This window comes from Bombyx mandarina, chromosome 19 (genome assembly GCF_030267445.1).
Source record: "Bombyx mandarina strain Sakado chromosome 19, ASM3026744v2".
In the NCBI taxonomy this organism is placed as follows: Eukaryota; Metazoa; Arthropoda; class Insecta; order Lepidoptera; family Bombycidae; genus Bombyx; species Bombyx mandarina.
The window spans coordinates 10,661,747-10,680,849 of record NC_143225.1 but is presented as its reverse complement, the minus strand read 5'-3'; the positions used below and the strand labels follow the sequence as shown (position 1 = coordinate 10,680,849).

The following is a 19,103-nucleotide window of genomic DNA, read 5'->3' as shown; positions in this document are numbered from 1 at the left end:
ATAGTTCGAAATCATAGGTACCTACATGTATTAAACTATGTGTAGTATGTGCAAGGAATTATGTGTACATACATACGTTTTAATTCAAATTTAAATAAACATAAATTTTTTTGTCTATAAATAGTGCTTACCTATTTAAATTAAATACCAATCGAATTACTCGACGCATTAGAGTACTTTTTTTATTATTTTAGTTTAAATCGTCCGTCCATGCATTCTTACTCATTACGGATTAAATAGGACTAATTCAGTTGTTCAATAAACCAATACAACAGTTAAGCAGGCAACCGTTTCTTGGTAAAACTGAAAGTAAAAACACGTGATGTACAAATAACTATGACCACCGCTGCAGTATGAGCGTCACTATCACTTCTATTATGTTAGGTACGCCGCAGTTTGGCTTTATCACTGGCATTGTCAACGTCAATGTGTGAAGGTAATCACTATCCACGTAAGCGTCGGACATCAAAAGCATACTAACAAAACCTTTAAATCAATGTCAAAACCAATAAAATATCGGTTCTGCCAACATTTAATGCATACTGACATTCTAGCTTTCCACCCACACTTCGTGGACTAAATACATATTACGTGAGCAGAAGTGGGCTGAAATGTAATTTATATTCTTTCACAGGGTCCAAACTTTGTCTCCATCGAATTCATAAAATAAAATGTTCCGTGGTTTGAGAACGAAAACGTACCAAATAGACAGTTACTTTGTTCGTTATACCAAATAGACAGTTACTTTGTTTGTTATACTAAATAGACAGTTTGTCATTATAATATTAGTACCGATGTTGCGTAAGATCTCGAATCACAAGTCGTTAGGCAAAAAATATATCTAAAATAATATATTCGATGCTGTGACTGCGTGACCACAGTTTAGATAGGTGTGATGGAGAATTTTGAACCGCCCACATTAATGTACAACTACACAAATAGGCGTGATTAATTTCCGTTACGATTATCGGCTGTAATAAAGTAGACTGGATTTCATTAATTAAAAACCAACAAAAAATATAGTCCGTCAAAAATATTTTATTTATACAAAATTTATAAATATCAATTACATGCATAATAATATCTAAGTAACCTCGCCGACCGACATTTGCTGTAAGAGCTTCATGACGTGACAGAAGCGCTCCTTGATCTCGGCGGGCGACCGGTGCGGCAGAAGCTGCCGGATGCGGCGGAACACCTGCTCGGAGCCGGCCTCCCCTTTCAGAACCTGCAGCATCGTCTTGTCCTCGTCGCGAGTCCAATTACTCTTGATCTCGGCTTTCTTAGCGTCCGCACTCGCAACGCTTTCAATCTTTGTTTGTTTTGTTCTAGAACCTTCGTTTTTACATATTAAACCTTTCGAGTCTTTCCGTTTGACGACCTCTTTGCTTTTGGGCTTGACGTTCTGTTGTTTCTTCGCTTTAGGGCTCAGAATGGAGCAGTCTTTGTGCTTTGTGTTGTCGTTTACGTCCTTTATGTTTTTCGTTGGCGATTTGAGTTGTTTCTTGGGTCGTTTCGGGGCGATCTTCGAAGGCGTTTTCGCGTTTCGCTTGGGCGAAGACCGCTCCTCGTCGGAGTCCGGCGGGGAGAGGTGGCACTGCGCGGGCGCGAGGCGGCGCGCGTGCACCCGGTAGGGCTCCTTGCTGTACGGGTAGGTGACCCGCGCCGACCGCAGCAGGCGGCCGTGCTGTAGGAACACGCGACCGTTCAGATACTGAGAACAAACGAAAGCATTTTTTTAAACGATTACGGCCAATATTATTTGAAGAACATCTACAAATTGCCATCTCAATATCGAAACTAAAGTTCCGTATAAATTTTTGGAGTGAAGTTCCTTATGGGACGATGCGGAGGGGTACCCTAACCGGGAAAAAACGTCCGTAACGTAAGATTTTTATTAGTAACGCACACAATTTACGACTTAACTTTGTAATAACGTACAAAAAATTATATATTTTTTTATCATTCATTGGCCACGATCTCAGAGCGTTCGTTTGCGCAAATCGCAATTCACCAACTCTTATGCAAACAACCGTGAATGAAGTGTACCACAATAAGCTGCACGTTACCGAATGACCGTGGGTTGTTGCGAAACCTCCAGTTTTATTTTCTGTATACCTCGAATATAACTTAAAATTAATATTTTTATAAGGAACTTCGTTCCTATCCGCAGCTGTATCACGTATTTCGCAGACAATTAGCAGAAGACAAATATTGTGCAAATATTGCTGTCAACTGTCCATTTCGTATTACGGACTTACAACAAAAAAGCAGATCGCGAACCATCACTAGTGCTGCCTCTGCAGAGCGATTTGTGAAACTTTAGTGCATTCTTTTCCATACAACTAACAACAACTGGCTTAAAGTCGGTATTACGGATGCTTTTGTCTGCCACACAACAGCAGATATTTAGCAATTTCGTTTGTCAAATTTGCGACACCTTTTGTATCTGGTGCTGAATTGTTGCTAACTATCTGCAAGTGTAAAATTTGTGAAATTAAATTAATTAACTTGGTTTAGGTAAGTGTAATTGGTTTAGATCTTTATTTGTGTTTGTGTTTTCCATAGTATTAACATTAAATACCACGCTGGGCAATTTAAGTACATTACTAATGTTGAGGTTATAAAGTTTATTTTTTACAAATTAATATTTCTTCTAGGTATGTACTATGGACAGAGCTCAAATAATAAATGGGGCTTTGGAGTCTAAGGAAATTAGGTCGGATACATACGAATCAGTGCGTTTGCGACGCTATCTTCGTGATCAAGCCTGACGCCTTAATCTATTCATACCAGAAACCTGTGGGAATGAGCTTTTTGCATTTTGAGTTAAACTTCAAGTAAATCCAATGCCATTAGGGAAGTGGCTATGGCATTAAACAATCTTCCAGTTTTATTGAAACATTTAAAGTTTCTGCAAACAGTACAATGGGTCACAAGTTATTATAAATGGGTAAGTTAAATAATTATCTTATAGTATAGAGCACAAGAGTTCTACTGATTTTACAATTTCCACGAGTCAATCATATAGATCAGTTATATTCTTGAAGCTTTATAACTATAGCTATATTTTGCTATATATAGCTATATTTTAAACAGAGTTCTAAGAAATGTCAAGTCCTGGTGAAACTGGAAAGGCCTTCAGGCCACCATTAATCTTTCCTACATAATTTTTTTTTAATTCAAATTTTGTCTTATTTTTATAGTACATAGATATTTGAACAATAATAATTTTGTGATTGAAAACATAATATAATAGTAAATAAATTTCTTTTCATTATAGGTTTTACAATAAATTTGGCTTTTCTGGGGTTTCGGGGTGTATAGATGGCACTCATTTGCACTTATCAGATCTTCTGTATATGAAGAAAGGTTTTAGAACCGCAAGCATTATCATTTCAAGAATGTGCAAATAGTAAGTATTTTGCTGAAGCCTATCATTCACAATAACAAACATTTGATAGTACTTATCTAAAGAATTACATTTTTCAGATCTGTGATAGTGAACTTAACATTTTAAGTATTGATGCAACATTTCATGATACATTTGTCTGACTTAACACAACTGAATATGCCTATGCAGGACCTGCACCATAATAGTGAAAAAGTTTGGTTTTTAGGCAAGTAAAACATCATGAGCTCTGTCTCAGTAACCTGACTACAAATTAATACTCAATCTAAAAGTATATTTAAAACTGGGAAGGCCGTTAATATATAGTACTATAGTAATGTTTATTGTCATACCAGGAACACTGTTGACCATTGTGAGTATTGAAAGCCAGTTGGAGATGCTTGTTGGTACATAGAGTACTGCATTATGATCATCCATGGCCAATACCATAATTGTTAGCTTGTATTGCATAACATGGCAAACACACATGGGTGTCCAGTGCCCCAACTCTCTGACGAAGATGCTGAAATTGATGTTTCTTATCAAATTCATAACATTGTATTTTTTGGGAGAGAAGAGGAAACACAGCACTTAGCACCATGTCAACATTCAAGGGTGGTTCAATTGGATTGTGGAGAACAGACATTAAATTTAGTCCAACCTCTGTATTCTAGTAATTTTATGTAGATATTTTTAAAACTGCTGTTCTTAATTATGTGAACTGAGAGGGCAAGAATAGCCTAATTATTTCTGCCTATAATTTTTTAATTGTGCTTAGTGGAAATATACATGTTTCCTTAACATTTTTGTGTTTATAGTAAAGGATGGATTCATAACTATTTGAAAGCAAAATTGTGAGGTTGTTTTATTAAGACAATGTTTTAATCTGTCATGCTCAATTTGTTCTGTATCATTTTATCTTTATATTAACCCCGTTTGTATGTTGTGTTGTTATATATATTATTGTATATACTGCTGTTTTAAATAATAGAATAGAATGAATAACAAATCGACTAGTAATTCATAATTCTTCTAGATTTTGTTGGATACTTACATGAATATTACTTACAAAATGAAAAACATAATTCATCATTTAGACAAAATGTGGATCAACCACCACTGATTTTAGTTCATTGTGATAATAATAATAATATAAATATAAATATTTACTAACAATCACGCCACGTTAACTGGTCCTGTGATAAGTTCGTAAAGAACTTGTGTTACAGGTACCAGATAACGGAAATAAATGTAGGATTTTTATTATACACATACATATATTTAATATACATCCATAACCCTGGAAAATACATTTATATTTATCATACAAATATCTTCCCTTGGCGGGATTCGAACCCGCGACCCCCTTGTGTAGCGACCATGTCACTTACCACTACACCAGACGGCCGTTAGATAAGTTTGATAATAATTTTTTTTGTGTAATTTTGTTTTATTTGAATAATAATTCTTAAATTAGGAAATCGTAGTTTGTTTGTAATACATGTCCAACTTCTTGCCGCATGAAATTGAAGCCACAATTGAAATATAATATCGACTGCCGATAACTTCAAAGAAACATAACTGAACTTGGGGCCGAGGTAAGTAGGATGATAGCAAGGTGATAGCTCTATAACCCTATAGACTAGAAGCAGAACATGCCAAATACTGTGAATACAAAATATACAATGAAGCTAAATACTGGTATTCTACTGGTGGTAGGACCACTTGTGAGTCCGCACGAGTAGGGACCACCACTCCGCCTATTTCTACCGTGAAGCAGTAATGCGTTTCGTTTTGAAGGGTAGAGCAGCCGTTGTAACTATACTGAGACCTTAGAACTTATATCTCAAGGTGGGTGGCGCATTTACGTTGTAGATGGCTATGGGTTCCAGTAACCACTTAACATCAGGTGGGCTGTAAGCTCGTCCACCCATCTTAGCAATAAAAAAATAAATAGTTATTTTGAAATGCTAAGTTGAGAGTAGTTTTATTAGCGTAAAATATACTCATTAGTGTCGTAAATTTTACTGTAGTACCAGCCTAAAGTAAAACATATATTTGGATTTGCTTGACTGTTGTAACAAGCGCTATTTCGTTTTTATGGTAATATAAACTATTACGGACTCAGCTAAAATTAAAACAAAATTGAACTTATTATTTTAAACAAGGTTTTTGCCGATGTTGGTCAATTCCTTGAATTTTTTATATATCTCAGCTGGAAGATGCGCGGCCTCTGCCTGCGTACGAGCAGCCTCTGCTTAAATGAAAGCTGCATGAGCCAGTGGTTCGCCTTAGTTTCCATTTTCTCCTCTTTCTACAACTACAGCTCACGATGTGTCTACTCTTGTTTGTTGTCCGCTATAGTCTAGATAATATAATGATTGATTAACATTCTTACTGCAGTGAGTGAGTGCAAAGAGTACCTGGTTATTGAATACAAATAACTTACTAAATATCGGCCTGATATTTGCAATGAAGCTACTCTTAAGATGGCTTCGTCGACGAAAAACTGGGCTAATTATAAAAATAAATATTTATTTATTGTCTTAAAATATTAGATTCATTTGTTTAAAAATAATATAGAACATTAAGTTAATGTCTGACATGCAGTTTCCTATTCACGTCATATTGCCCATGACCTGGGTGAACATTATTTTGAATAGTCTGCACAGCTTTTATTTCCCTTCAAGCTGTGAAAGAGTGCACTATATTTCTGGTATTCAAATCAAAGCCTACTCTTGCCAAGTCAAACAAATCCACTATCTATTACTTGATAAAGAATCGCAGCATCTCGCCTAGAATATCATCGACTGGTTGTTCTAGCGTTGTCGGCCTCATGTCGGCGTGAGATGGATCTGTTGTACACGTTATTATTGATAAAACCATAAAACTAAATCATTTATTCTAGAATTTACTATTTAATTTGAAATCGTCGTGGCCTAAGCGGTGTAGTAGAGACGGCCGACTTTCTAATAAAGATGCGACTGAACCAGTGTTAGAATCCCGCAGGCAGATATCAATAAATCCAATGAAACACGTATTTGACATAAATACATGGAAGACTTCCATGATTAAGGATTCATTCATCTTTTATTTAAAATCAAATTAGCAAATATTCTTTAAGAAATCGTTGGTGGTAGGACGTTTGATTAACCCGCAAGACCACCATTCCGCCCATTTCTACCGCGAAGCAGTAATGCGTTGCAATTTGAAGAATGGGGCAGCCGTTTTGGTATACAGTTGAAACTCAGACCTCGTTTCTAAAGGTGGGGGCGGCATTCACGTTGTGAGGTCTATACCACTTAACACTAGATGGGTTGTGAGCTTATGTACTTACTTAATTGATAATGAAATTAATAAATTAGGCTATAATTTTGATCCATTCTTTTTTAAAATAGGTTCGTAACGTAAACAACTACCTGTTTACAAATTATCAAACGATTACAAAAAAAAAATGTTATCAGTGTTTGACACGACACAATTACATTTTTATAGCTATTATTCAAAATAAAGCAAAAATTATTATTAGATCACTTATTTTTAGTAACGCTTCATCGAAAAGAACAGAATTAGCAGCTCTCACTTGGCGTTTCAAACGTGAATTCCACTTAAACATTTTGAAATGTTTATATGTAACGCGCTTTTATAAATTCATTTGCCGGTTTGTTCAGCAAAAAAAAAAAGTAATGTGGCTTTTTAGTGCCAATTATTGCTACCCGATTGCGACTGGCGCTAGTTGTATGACAGAAAACTGCAGTAAGCGGTAAGCGAACAATCGCGGTACGTGATACGAAATAATTTGACGTTTTGCGATCGGTCGCGACGCGTCTGCACAACATCTGCAAAATTGTGGCTGTCGCAAATTTTTACGTGATCAGGGGGCCGGTGTCCCACGACACCTCACATCTTTTTTTTTATATTCACAAACATAATCAACGTTTATTAGTCTCGGAAACGATTTTTTCTCGGTCCACCCAAATAAATATGTTAATAATAAAACATAAGAGAAAATTTAATACACAAAACGAATCTATATCTTGAGGTATCAGTGATTAAGGTCGACTATCGAGTACACAACGATCAGCTGTTTCATAAGATGATTAAGTACCAACTAATAATAACAGCAAACATTTTTTTACTTTGAAGCGATTGTATAATTGAACAACTCGTTATGGTTTCGATATTTTGAAGGTATGGGAGCGTCCCCTTTTTAAAGAGAGTTTATAACCTGGTAACTAAGACCTTTAGATCAAGTCTTATTTTAATTTTTAATCTTATTTTTATAAGAAATGATAATATGGAGTTAAATTAAATGAAGATGATTAATTTGAGACATTAATCAACTGAGATGAAATTAAATGAAATGAGATGAGATGAAATGGGATGAAATATAATCTCAGGAAAATGGTGGTTATTTACTGAGACTTTTTCAGTGGACTTTTTGGAAGATCCCGAGAAGTGACATCCAGCGGCTTTGTTTCATTTTCCCACATTTGTGCACTTTCACAGATATTAAACCACCGTTATTATACATTTAAACCTGAAGAAACACTAACCGTCCCCGGCACATCCCAGGGGATAGGGACGCGGATACTCACCGCAGTATCGAGACCTTTCTTGTAGTCTGGCTTCTGTCTGTTATCGTTTGGCTCAACAAACTCCCAAACGTCGCAGCCGGTGTCCTTCGTCAGGAAGCTTTCGTCTATACAATCAGTGCCGGTCTCATACAAGCTAAAAAAAAATATTTTTGTTTTTATTGCTTAGATGGGTGGACCAGCTCACAGCTCACCTGGTGTTAAATGGTTACTAGAGCCCATAGACATCTACAACCTAAATGCGCATGCACCTTGAGATATAAGTTCTAAGGTCTCAAGTATAGTTACAACGGCTGCCCCACCCTTCAAACCGAAACGCATTACTGCTTCACGGCAGAAATAGGTAGGGTGGTGGTACCTACCCGTGCGGACTCACAAGAGGTCCTACCACCAGTAATGAAACGAGAAGAAAATCACAGATTACAAGTAGCTCTCATATAACACGGTAGATGCGTTCCTACAGAGTTCCGCGTTGTGCGAAACCGTGTTATATGGGACTAGAAGTCAGTACAAAAAGGAGAGTATTTTTTTTGAATGAAACTCAACTGTGCCTGTACGTATTTTTGTACCGATTATGTATATAAAATAAGTAGCTAAATTGTGTGTTATGTTGTTTCCAATGTATGTTGTGGGGTTCCCATATGTTGTGTGTTTCTTCTTTTTTTTTCTCCACCTTATCCCACTAGTTGGGGTCGGCACAGATAATTTTTCTTTTCCATTCTCTTCTATCAGCCGTCATCTCAACACTCACTCCTCTCTCTCTCTCTCATATCGTCATTCACACACTCCATCCATGTCTTCTTCAGTCGACCTCTTCCCCTTCTACCATGCACTACCATTTCCATACAGAAGTCATGTCACAGTACATGTCCACACCACGCTAACCATCCGCTCTTTAATTTGTTGATCACCGGGGCTACTTTCACAGTTCCTCTGATATACTCATTCTTTATCTTGTCCATTCTTGTCACTCCACACATCCCATCTCGACATTCGCATCTCTGCCGCATGCACTCCCCTTTCATGCTTTACTTTCGTCGCCCAACATTCAGATCCATTGTGTGTTTATCTGTATAGTGTAATTTTCTAAATAATTTTAAACAAAATTCTCGTTATCGTGTTGTAGACGTACCGTGTTATAAGAGGGTTTTGGGATATTTTCCTTTTCGTGTTAGAATGGAACCGTGTTGTAAACTACCTTCTTATAGGAGGGTTACCTGTTTATTAAGATATCCGATTCTAATTAATTTTAAATTGGATAGCTGAGTTACTTTTGTCATTTTAATTCGTAAGGTCAAATCGATACAGTTAAATACCCTAGCTCACCCTGTGGCTCACCCCTATGGTGTGAGCCATGTGTGGTACATATATATGTATGTAACGCTATATTTCAATGTAATCTTCACCAACTTCAAAATGTCTGATTACAATATAATCTTATTGCTCTTAAGTAATATTCTGATCAGGAAAAAAACAAAGCATTTATTTATATCATATATTATTTCTATAAATAGGGTCGTTTCTATTCATTTTAATAGCACGTTCATTTAATATTAATTTATCACGTTACGTTTGATCTTTGACTTACAAAGTCTAACTAGAATTGAAGTGTGCATTTAAATACAATTTATCTTTTGTGAAAAAAAACACGTTCACATTAGAGTCGAAATAATTTTAACTAAAACAGGTGGTATATTATCGAAACATCGGTAGTTCTTCTCCACAATTAAGACAACAAAACATAGGGATTGATTTGATTTGACTTCTACTAAAAAAAACTCATGTTTTTTTCTCTCTTCCACGTTATCGATCACATAAATGTAAATGAAGCACTCTTGGCCCTTCATTACATTTAAATTTCCCGCGCATTAGCTTCGACTATCATAACTGTATTATCTATGGTGGAAGCTATGTTCATTCTATAATTGGAAAAAATGCTCTCTGGCTTTGTACATGCAAAAAGATAACGTGCTTTTTAAAAAAATAAAATCAGATTTAAAAAAGGTTTAAATATTGAAGCAATAGCTTTCAATGTTGTTTCTCTTTGCAGTTTCGAAAATAATTATAATATGTAATTGTAAGTGTAGAAATAAGTTAATAAAATAAATAACTCTTTGCAGAACAACAACTTAGTTTTTTTGTTTCAATAAACGATATATTACATAAATAAATTTTATTTTATATCAGGCCGCCTAAAATTCTCCGTCTAAATTAGTCAATTTCATTTAAAAAAGTTTAAAACGTATATGCCTGTTTGTTGTGTTATTTATGCCTCTACCGTCGATGTGTGGTCGGTGGACAGCTTTAAAATTTCACCCCAGGCCCTCAAGACCGAAAATGAAAAATTTCCAACCTTCAGACTTAATAATAAGACTTAATAAGTTGTTGTTTGTAAGATTTTTTTTTATTTGACAATTCCGTGCTCTAAATCGAGGGATCTCTGGTTTAAGCAACATTTTTGCACCTTTACAGAAGAGCCATTCAAAGTTTAAAATTTGGAAACAATCAATCAATCAAACAACAAAACCTTTTCAGCTATTTCAATGGAGTAAACTTGATTGAAGTTCAATTAAAACATCGAACTGTTGATGCTAATGCTAATACTAAATAAAACGCATCTTTAATTACAAAGATATCGCGTATTAAGCGAAATGTTGCTTAAACCAAATAGACTTTTTTGTCTATCTAAGCTGATGGTCTTGAGACACCATTTCAGCGTAACAAGTAGGTGAGCTCACGGGGCTCAAGCCTGACGTCGTTGTTAACACTGACCCTAGCAAGAGCAGTGCTTCGCAGAATCTAGCACCGAAGTCGACATAGCCGTTCATCCTTCGAAATATAGTATTTTAAATTTATATACACAAATGTAACCATATATATATATTTTTTTATAATTTTGCTGGTGGTAGGACTTTTTGTGAGTCTGCAAGGGTAAGTACCACCAACCTGCCTATTTCTGCCGTGAAGCAGTAATGCGTTTCAGTTTGAAGGGTGGCGCAGCTGCTGTAACTGTACTGAGACCTTAGAAGTTATAAGGTTCTAAGAAGGTAGGTGGCGGCATTTACGTTGTTGTCTATGGGTTCCGGTAACCGCTTAACACCAGGTGGGCCGTGAGCAGGACAACCCACAAAAGCAATAAAACAAAAAAAAAATATTGCTGAAATTACCTGTCCGATGGTCTCTCATCAGGGAACAGAGATTTGAACATTTGCGTTAAACGCGCGTGTGATCTCAGATGCGGCAGTACCCGGGCCTTCGTGTCCTCGCTGTTCCCAGAGTTGAGGCCCGTCGTGATGGCGCGGATCACTTTACGAAGCACAGTGGGCTTGCGAGCGAAAGCGTTCTGGAAACAACGATAATATAATAATAATAAAAATGAACTGCTGTTCGTTAGTTTCACTAAAACTCGAGAACGGCTGGACCGATTTGGCTAATTTTGGTCTTGAATTATTTGTGGAAGTCCAGAGAAGGTTTAAAAGGTAGATAAATATGAAAATGCTCGAAATTAAATAAAAATAACAATTTTGTTTTTCCTTTGATGTTTCCCCCGTCGGACGGATTCCTTTTGGTTGTTTTAAGTTTATTTTATATAAAAGTCTTTTATTTATCGACTGAGGCACTACGAAGTCTGCCGGGTCAGCTAGGATTATAATAAAATTTTTGGCAATTGCAGTATAATGAGAATCCAGTTTTTTGCCTCAAAGTAACATATATACATGTACAGTAATATGATATACTTGCTTGACTGGTTTTTGCAAAAAATCTTATATGTATATATTCGAGGGTAGTTTTTTGTTTCTTTTTTCTTTTTGCTGTAATACTGATTTACTCCCGTGAGTGTGATGACAGAGATTCACTGAAGTTAGGCCAGCAGCGGACTCAGCGTACACTGCTTTGCCTATTTCAGCCGAGAAGCAGTTATGCGTTCCGGTTTTAAGGGTGATTTCGACCTTAATTCTCAAAATAAGAACCCCCCCCCCATTCCCCGTTGCCCTGGCTCATAGACGTCACAAACAGGAATCAGGTGGCGGTTAGTTTGTTTGCCCAACTACGTGACAAAAACAAATGTTCTGCACTTCATGGTGTTCGAAAGGTATCTGAGAGTATCAGAGATAGCTAGGGCCTTATTTTTATGCTATTGAGACCTGATGAGCAGGTAGCAGAGTTCCGGTCAGCATCAAGCGGACCATGGCGTCTGCTCGTATATATTGTATTTCTGCCTTTCTTTAGATTCTATTATCAGCACTCATATAACATATTTCCTTCCACGAATTACTTAAGTCTTTTTTTTTAGCAGATGTGGCATCTGTCCACCGATGACACTAAGATACCAGCTAAGCGACCAGTAAGTAAGGTAAGAATGCCGATTATAATTTACAATCTATAGGGAGCTAGTAGTAGATATATTAGGCATCATGATATGAGGCATTACGATTTGTAATCCCACAAGCAATTGAACTAAATTAGGCATACGATCTTCTTCTGGAAGCAGCTGGACGTGAACAGGAAAATATCACAATTTTCCTTGCTTTTAAGTGAATCGATATGATGTGCTTTCTTCAAAGCTGCGTCACACTACGTAAAAATAACTGTATCACGCCAAACGATGGAATATGTTGTTGGCGACGAATCGGGATGTCGTCCAATCACCAGACATGGGACCAGTGTGCTCAGTGCGAGTTTTTTAACGTTCTCGATAGCGTAAAAGTTAACTCGAATTTGTATGCAGTTGGAACAGCGCTCCTAGCGGCAAACGTAGGCAAATGTTCCAACTCCATACAAATTTGACTTAACTTTTACGCTATCGAGAACGTTAAAAAACTCGCACTAAGCACACAAAGAAGCGCAGCGGTAGTGATACAGCTAGATTATCGGGCGTAAAACTAATGCAAATACAAGAGGTCCAGTATCGTTTTGTGCTATTTTCTTTTGTTTCGAAAGCGGCTTAGTAATTAATGTGACTATGCGATTTGCCATCTTTTTTTTTATTGCCGTTTAGGCAGACGAGCATACGGCCCACCTGATGGTGAGCGGTTACCGTCGCTCATGGACGTCAGCAATGCCAGGGGCAGAGCCAAGCTGCTGCCTACCGTTTAATACTCTCCAGAAGCCTTGTTTGAAGAAGGACATGTCATAGCGCTCGGGAAACACCGTGGAAGGGAGCTCATTCCATTGCCGGATAGTACGTGGCAAAAAAGATCTCTGGAAATGCACTGTGGATGAACGTAGTGGCTCCAGGTAGTATGGATGAACTCTACTCCGGTATCGGGCGGTGCAATGGTAAAAGCGAGATGTCGGTATCATCTCGAAAAATACCTCAGAGCACTCCCCATGGAACATATGGTACAGAATACAGAGGGAACCGAAGTCCCTCCGCAGACCCAGAGATTCCAAATGATCCGTAAGAATGGGATTATCGACAATCCGAACTTTTTTTTCTGTATGGAGTCAAATGGAAGCAGCTGGTATTTGGGAGCCCCAGCCCAGAGGTGGGAACAGTACTCCGCACGAGGCCGGACCTGTGCTTTGTAAAGCAAAAGTCTTTGTCCAGGCGTAAAGTACCGCTTCGCTCTATTGAGGACAACCAGCATTTTTGACTCCAACTTGTCTTTGCCCTCCAAATGACTCCGAAATTGGACATCGCTCGAAATGTCGACCACAAGTATCCCGATACTCTTGGAAGGTTGTAGGTACTCTTTTTTTTTTTTTTATTGCCTTTGTATGCAGACGAGCATACGGCCCACCTGATGGTAAGTGGTCACCGTCGCTCATGGACGTCAGCAATGCCAGGGGCAGAGCCAAGCCGCTGCCTACCATAAAGTACTCTCCGCAAGCCTCGTTTGAAGAAGGACATGTCATAGCGCTCGGAAAACACCGTGGAGGGGAGTTCATTCCAAAGCCGGATGGTACGTGGCAAAAAAGATCTTTGGAAACGCACTGTCGATGAACGCAGCGGTTCCAGATAATATGGATGAACTCTGCTCCGATGGCGGGAGGTGCGATGATAAAAAGGAGATGAGGGAATCATCTCGAATAATTCCTCAGAGCATTCCCCATGGACCATGCGGTATAAAACACAGAGAGAACCGAAGTCCCTCTGTAGACCCAGAGATTCAAAGCGATCCGCGAGAGCAGGACTATCGACCATCCGAACAGCCCGTTTCTGTATGGAGTCAAATGGAATTGCGGCGCCATGACAAAGGGGTCCTTCTTCGCAGTGAACGCGAAAACTTGTGTCTTCAACGGGTTGAATTGAACCAAATTCAATTCACCCCACTCGGAGGCTCGCCCCAGAGAGTTCTCCAGTTCAGACACAAGTTTTGATCGTCTCTCTTGCACCACGCTCCGTGAGAGACTCTGATGGCCAATATATCGCGCATCCCCCGTGCTGTCATCCGCATAGCAATGCATGCCATCAATAGATAGCATGTCATTGGTATACAAGATGAAAAGCGTAAGGGAGAGCACCGAACCTTGTGGAACGCCAGCGTTAATGATCATGGTATCAGATCATTCACCGTCTAGAACGACCGTGATGCTCCGCCCATCCAAAAAGCTAGCGATCCACTTGCAGAGCCCCTCGGGGATTCGGTAAGCTGGTAGTTTCGACAGAAGTGCCCTATGCGAGACCCTGTCAAAGGCCTTCGTGATATCAAGGCTCACAGCGAGAGCCTCGCCCTTGCTCTCCAAGGTTTCAGCCCACCTGTGAGTAAGGTATACAAGATCGCCAGCTGAGCGACCGTGACGGAAGCCGTACTGTTGGTCACTGATCAGCTGGCGATCCTCAAGATACTTCAGAAGCTGTGTATTTATTATTTGCTCCATCAACTTGGAAAGCAAGAAAGTTATCGCGATAGGCCTATAACTCGATGGGTCCGACTACCAGGAAAGCACGCTTGTTATGCTCAACTGTGATTTTTTGAATTTTTTATAGCTAAGATGGGTAGACGAGCTCACGACTCACTGGAGCCCTTAGTCCCACGAAAAGCACAGCCGTGCTCTTCAAAACGGGGTCACCTTTCCGACACTACTACTAGTATCTCGTCACTAATTAGGCGTGATAACTCCATTCCCATCATAAAAATCTTTGGACAGCCCATACCGTGGGCTTCAAAGGCTAAGAACTTAGGCGTCACCCTCGGTAGGCGGATGCATTCGGAGCCCACATTAAGTTAGTACGCGACCGAGCCGCGTTCCTACTCGGTCGACTCTACCCCATGATCTGCAAGCGAAGTAAATTGTCCCACCATAACAAGGTGACACTTTACAAAGCTTGCATACGTTCCATCATGTCCTATGATCCTATGCAAGTGTAGCGTTCACTCACGCGTCTCGTACACACATTAACTCTCTCCCGGTCATCCAATCCCGTTTCTGCAGGATAGCCGTCGGAGCACCGTGGTATGTGAGGACTGTAGATCTTCACGACGGCCTAAATCTAGTACCGGAAGTATCTTATGAAAACGTCAAAACGCTACTTTAACAAAGCGGCGCGACACGATAACCCTCTTATCGAGGCCGCCGCTAATTACTAATCCGACCGCGACGGGGCAACGAAAAGTCGCCGTCGCCCGAAACATGTCGGATTCACTCTCGGTGCTTCTAAGACCCTCAAGCACTGATCACCGTCCTTATAATCGACGATTTCGACGAGCGAACCCATAGACACATCCCACTGAGTTTCTCGCAGGATCTTTTCAGTGTGTCGCTATTCCGGTGGTAGATTCTGCGAAGTATTGTTCTTGCTAGGGCTAGTGTTGGCAAATTCTCTCAGGTTGAGCCCGTACCCGCTCGCGCGTAGCTGGAACAGCATCGTAGGCGACCAGCGAATAGGTAGGGAAAAAAAAGAGCCCTTAGACATCTACCATGTTAATACCTTTTACAGTACAACCGCTACCCCACTTTCAAACCGAAACGCATTAATGCTTTACGGCAGTTATAGGCAGGGCGGTGGAAGCTACCCGTGCGAGTTCACAGGACGCCCTACCACCAATAATTATTACGCAAATTACAATTTTTGCGGATTCGATTTTTATTACACGGTGCTATTCCTTCACTGTGGAAATTATTAGTGAACATGTATGCGGCACATATTTCATTAGAAAGAAGATTCATATTTCAGAGAAAAGAAAATTGGTATCTGGCTGCGGGATTCGAAGACCGGCACAGTCATATCGCTCGGTACGAATAAACCGGGCGTCTTATCTTTTACGCCATGATGACTTCAAAAGTAGTGACTTGACCCTAAACTATGAGTCGACGGCATTTCGTAGCCACAACTGAACAGTCATTCCCGATCCTGCGGAAAGAATGGAAAGCAGTCGACGTTGCCCCAAACACGTCATTTCGGATCCTCCCGATCCACTAACGGTGCTTTTAGCTACATCAAGCACCGGTCATCGTTTTCGTCGAACCCGTCGCTTGCGACGAAGGGCTCGACGAGTAAATTAACCCTCAGACACAGCATACTGAGTTTCTCGCCGGATCTTCTCAGTGGGTCGCGTTTCCGATCCAGTAGTAGATTCTGCGAAGCACGGCTCTTGCTAGGGTTCGTGTTAGCAACGTCCTCAGATTTGAGCCCCGTGAGCTCACCTACTAGTTAAGGCGACGCTGATATAGCCTCTCAAGGCTATCAGCTTAGGTAGGAAAAAAAAAACTCATCAGTGATGCGTCATAATATGAATTCACTCCTTTTATGAGCGTCAAGTCGCCTGATTTATCCACTACTAGGCACTATTAGGCCTTGGATGAACAAACCAGGTCAGGAATTAGTGTGTTAAATTTCCAAACAATGTCAAGATAAAATTAAGGTCAGAGACTGAAGCAATAGCAGTTCAAGGTTATGGTTGCTTAACCTGACATTAAGACGTACTGAATTCAGCAGGCTCATTTAATGCAGATCCTAAGTTCCAAAAATACCACAATGGTAGGAGTCAATAGTAATAGTTACTCGATATTTGACTAGGACTGCTCCGCAACAACACCAAATTTATATATCTCTAACGTTTTCCTTTTGATGGCTTGATAGGTAAATATCAGTCAAGAAAAACAAAATGTATTCTTATTATTATACGTTGTTTAAATATTATACATTGTTTAAATATTATACTCACTTGTAAAGACTCAATGAAAGCTGTTATTCGTACAAGCATGAACCGGTCCATGAACCTTCCAACCTCAGCTGCCTGTCCCGGCTTTAAAAACAGTAAAAAATCCTCAACTATATCCTTGTGTTCTTCACCAAATAATTGTTCTATTTTTCTAAATAAATCTACTGGAGTCTCTTTATTAGGGTCAAATGTTTTTAAGGTGTTTTGAAATTGTACAAATTTGTTCTTAGGCATTGATATGTTTGATGAAAACCTTGATTGTACTTTTGTGTAGTAAGATCTTATCAGCGCTGAAACAAAAAGCAAATTTATAATTTGACTATTGATAATGTAAGAAGTGGAATATTTAACAAGAGTATATTTTATTCTATAATTGCACCAATGACAAACATTAGGACTGAATTATTGCTGAAAGCAATGGAGAATGAGTTAGAAACCCAGCTTTTTACAGCTTATCTTCTCTTTTATTTGACTTCTTTGAATTCTAAGCTATTAACAATGTGCAGAATTTGTGTATTTAATCATATGTTATAGAATTGTGGAAAGCATTGTGGTATAATACTAAAAGGTCAAATATCCAACATGGGTTACCTGTTTCAAATGCATTGTAATCTTTCTTAGGTGGCTCTGGTTTCTGTTTTTGAGGGATATCCTTTTTGTGTTTAGTCTCATTTGTCACTTTGGGTTCGTCTTGCACAGCTGTCGTAGGTGACGGCTGAAAAATAGTATAGAGTTTACATTTTTAAGAATCTTTAAAATCTCGTAAAATGGCGACAATAATTAATGCGATCTAAATAGCTTTAGTCTTATATTTAACAAATAATGAAGCCTGTGACGAAAGAGAGGAGCATATCATGAATGCTAAACTTGATATTATTAGTTAAAAATGTAAATTCGCTAGAAACTCCTGATAAGTAGACTGAGTTACATAAATTTGTTTTATATTGGACTGACTCACCTTTATAATAAATGAGGATTTGTCATTAGAATTCTGATTAAAAAAGCTTGTGCTTGGCTGAATTTTATTGCCAAATGCATCCTGACTATCCCTGGTGAAGAGAACTGGCATAGAAGGCAGCATCTGGAAGATTTTTGGCCACTCAAGCCAAAGCACCAAATGCACCACGACTTCTCACGCTGTTTACATGATTATATTGTAGAAATAAAACATTGTATAAAAACAAAAACCACACTACAAAAGTACGTAAATGATTATTTATTTACACATTAAAGATAGATTGTTTTTATTTTTATCCAAACAACACAAGCCATCGAAAATTTTGACAGTTCTAGGACGCGAAACAGCAGGCGGGCGGAGTGCGCACACGTTTCATTTCTACATAATATTTCGAAAACTTTTAAATAAGAGAAGTCTTAAAAGGTACAGTAATTGAAGCCATTATTTTTAAGATTTATATTTAATTAATATTTACTGTTTTTTATATACATTTCATAGTTTGATTCGTGTAAATTTGAGCATTAAACTCCTAAGACATTATTCAAGCGTGCGCGGTGTTTTAAATTAATTTTTTTTGTCAATCACTATTTTAAAATTGAGATGTGATGAAAAAATTGTACTGTAATGATCTACAACCTTCACTGCATTTGTATAATTTTTTCTGTAATTTGTAAAAATATTTTTAAGCAGTAAGATGACTACGTAAAGTTTTTTAAACTCGATTTCCATCATTACTTGTTAGCAAAACTTTGGATTGCAAAATAATCTTAATACAATTTTAACTTTCACTTCGTTGTTTATTCGTTAATTTTTAAGAACGCTTTCAGCAAGATAAGGGTAATTAGAATCTATGTTAGACATGCTGCGAGCCTCTGGCTCATCTGATATGAAGTGGTTACCAAAGCATAGATATCACAACGTGAATATTGCTGTGCGATGTGATTTTTTAATTGTTTCGGTGCAACAGTTGTCCCACCTTTGAAACCCAAGAGGAAAATTGATTCATAGGACAAATCGACATGGTCATGACGCCAGTAAATATTTGGAAT

General features: G+C 38.5%; 1 protein-coding gene and 1 long non-coding RNA gene across 3 annotated transcripts; one reads left to right on the top strand and one right to left on the bottom strand.

The window, feature by feature from the left end:
• Window positions 1-1,018: 1,018 nt before the first annotated feature.
• Window positions 1,019-18,432, bottom strand: LOC114250507 (uncharacterized). Its single transcript, XM_028184445.2, has 6 exons — window positions 18,055-18,432; window positions 17,688-17,811; window positions 17,100-17,386; window positions 11,154-11,329; window positions 7,990-8,122; window positions 1,019-1,714 (listed from the first exon to the last, which is right to left on the bottom strand). The coding sequence occupies exons 1-6, from the start codon at window positions 18,175-18,177 to the stop codon at window positions 1,085-1,087; spliced, it is 1,473 nt and encodes a 490-aa protein (XP_028040246.2). The 5' UTR covers window positions 18,178-18,432; the 3' UTR covers window positions 1,019-1,084.
• Window positions 2,325-4,872, top strand: LOC149500878 (uncharacterized). Of its 2 annotated transcripts, XR_016324691.1 has the most exons (4): window positions 2,325-2,520; window positions 2,661-2,953; window positions 3,284-3,415; window positions 3,493-4,872. It is a non-coding gene; the product is annotated as an uncharacterized LOC149500878 (long non-coding RNA). The 2 variants fall into 2 exon arrangements; XR_016324690.1 differs by lacking the exon at window positions 2,325-2,520 and having other exon boundaries at window positions 2,527-2,953.
• Window positions 18,433-19,103: the final 671 nt, after the last annotated feature.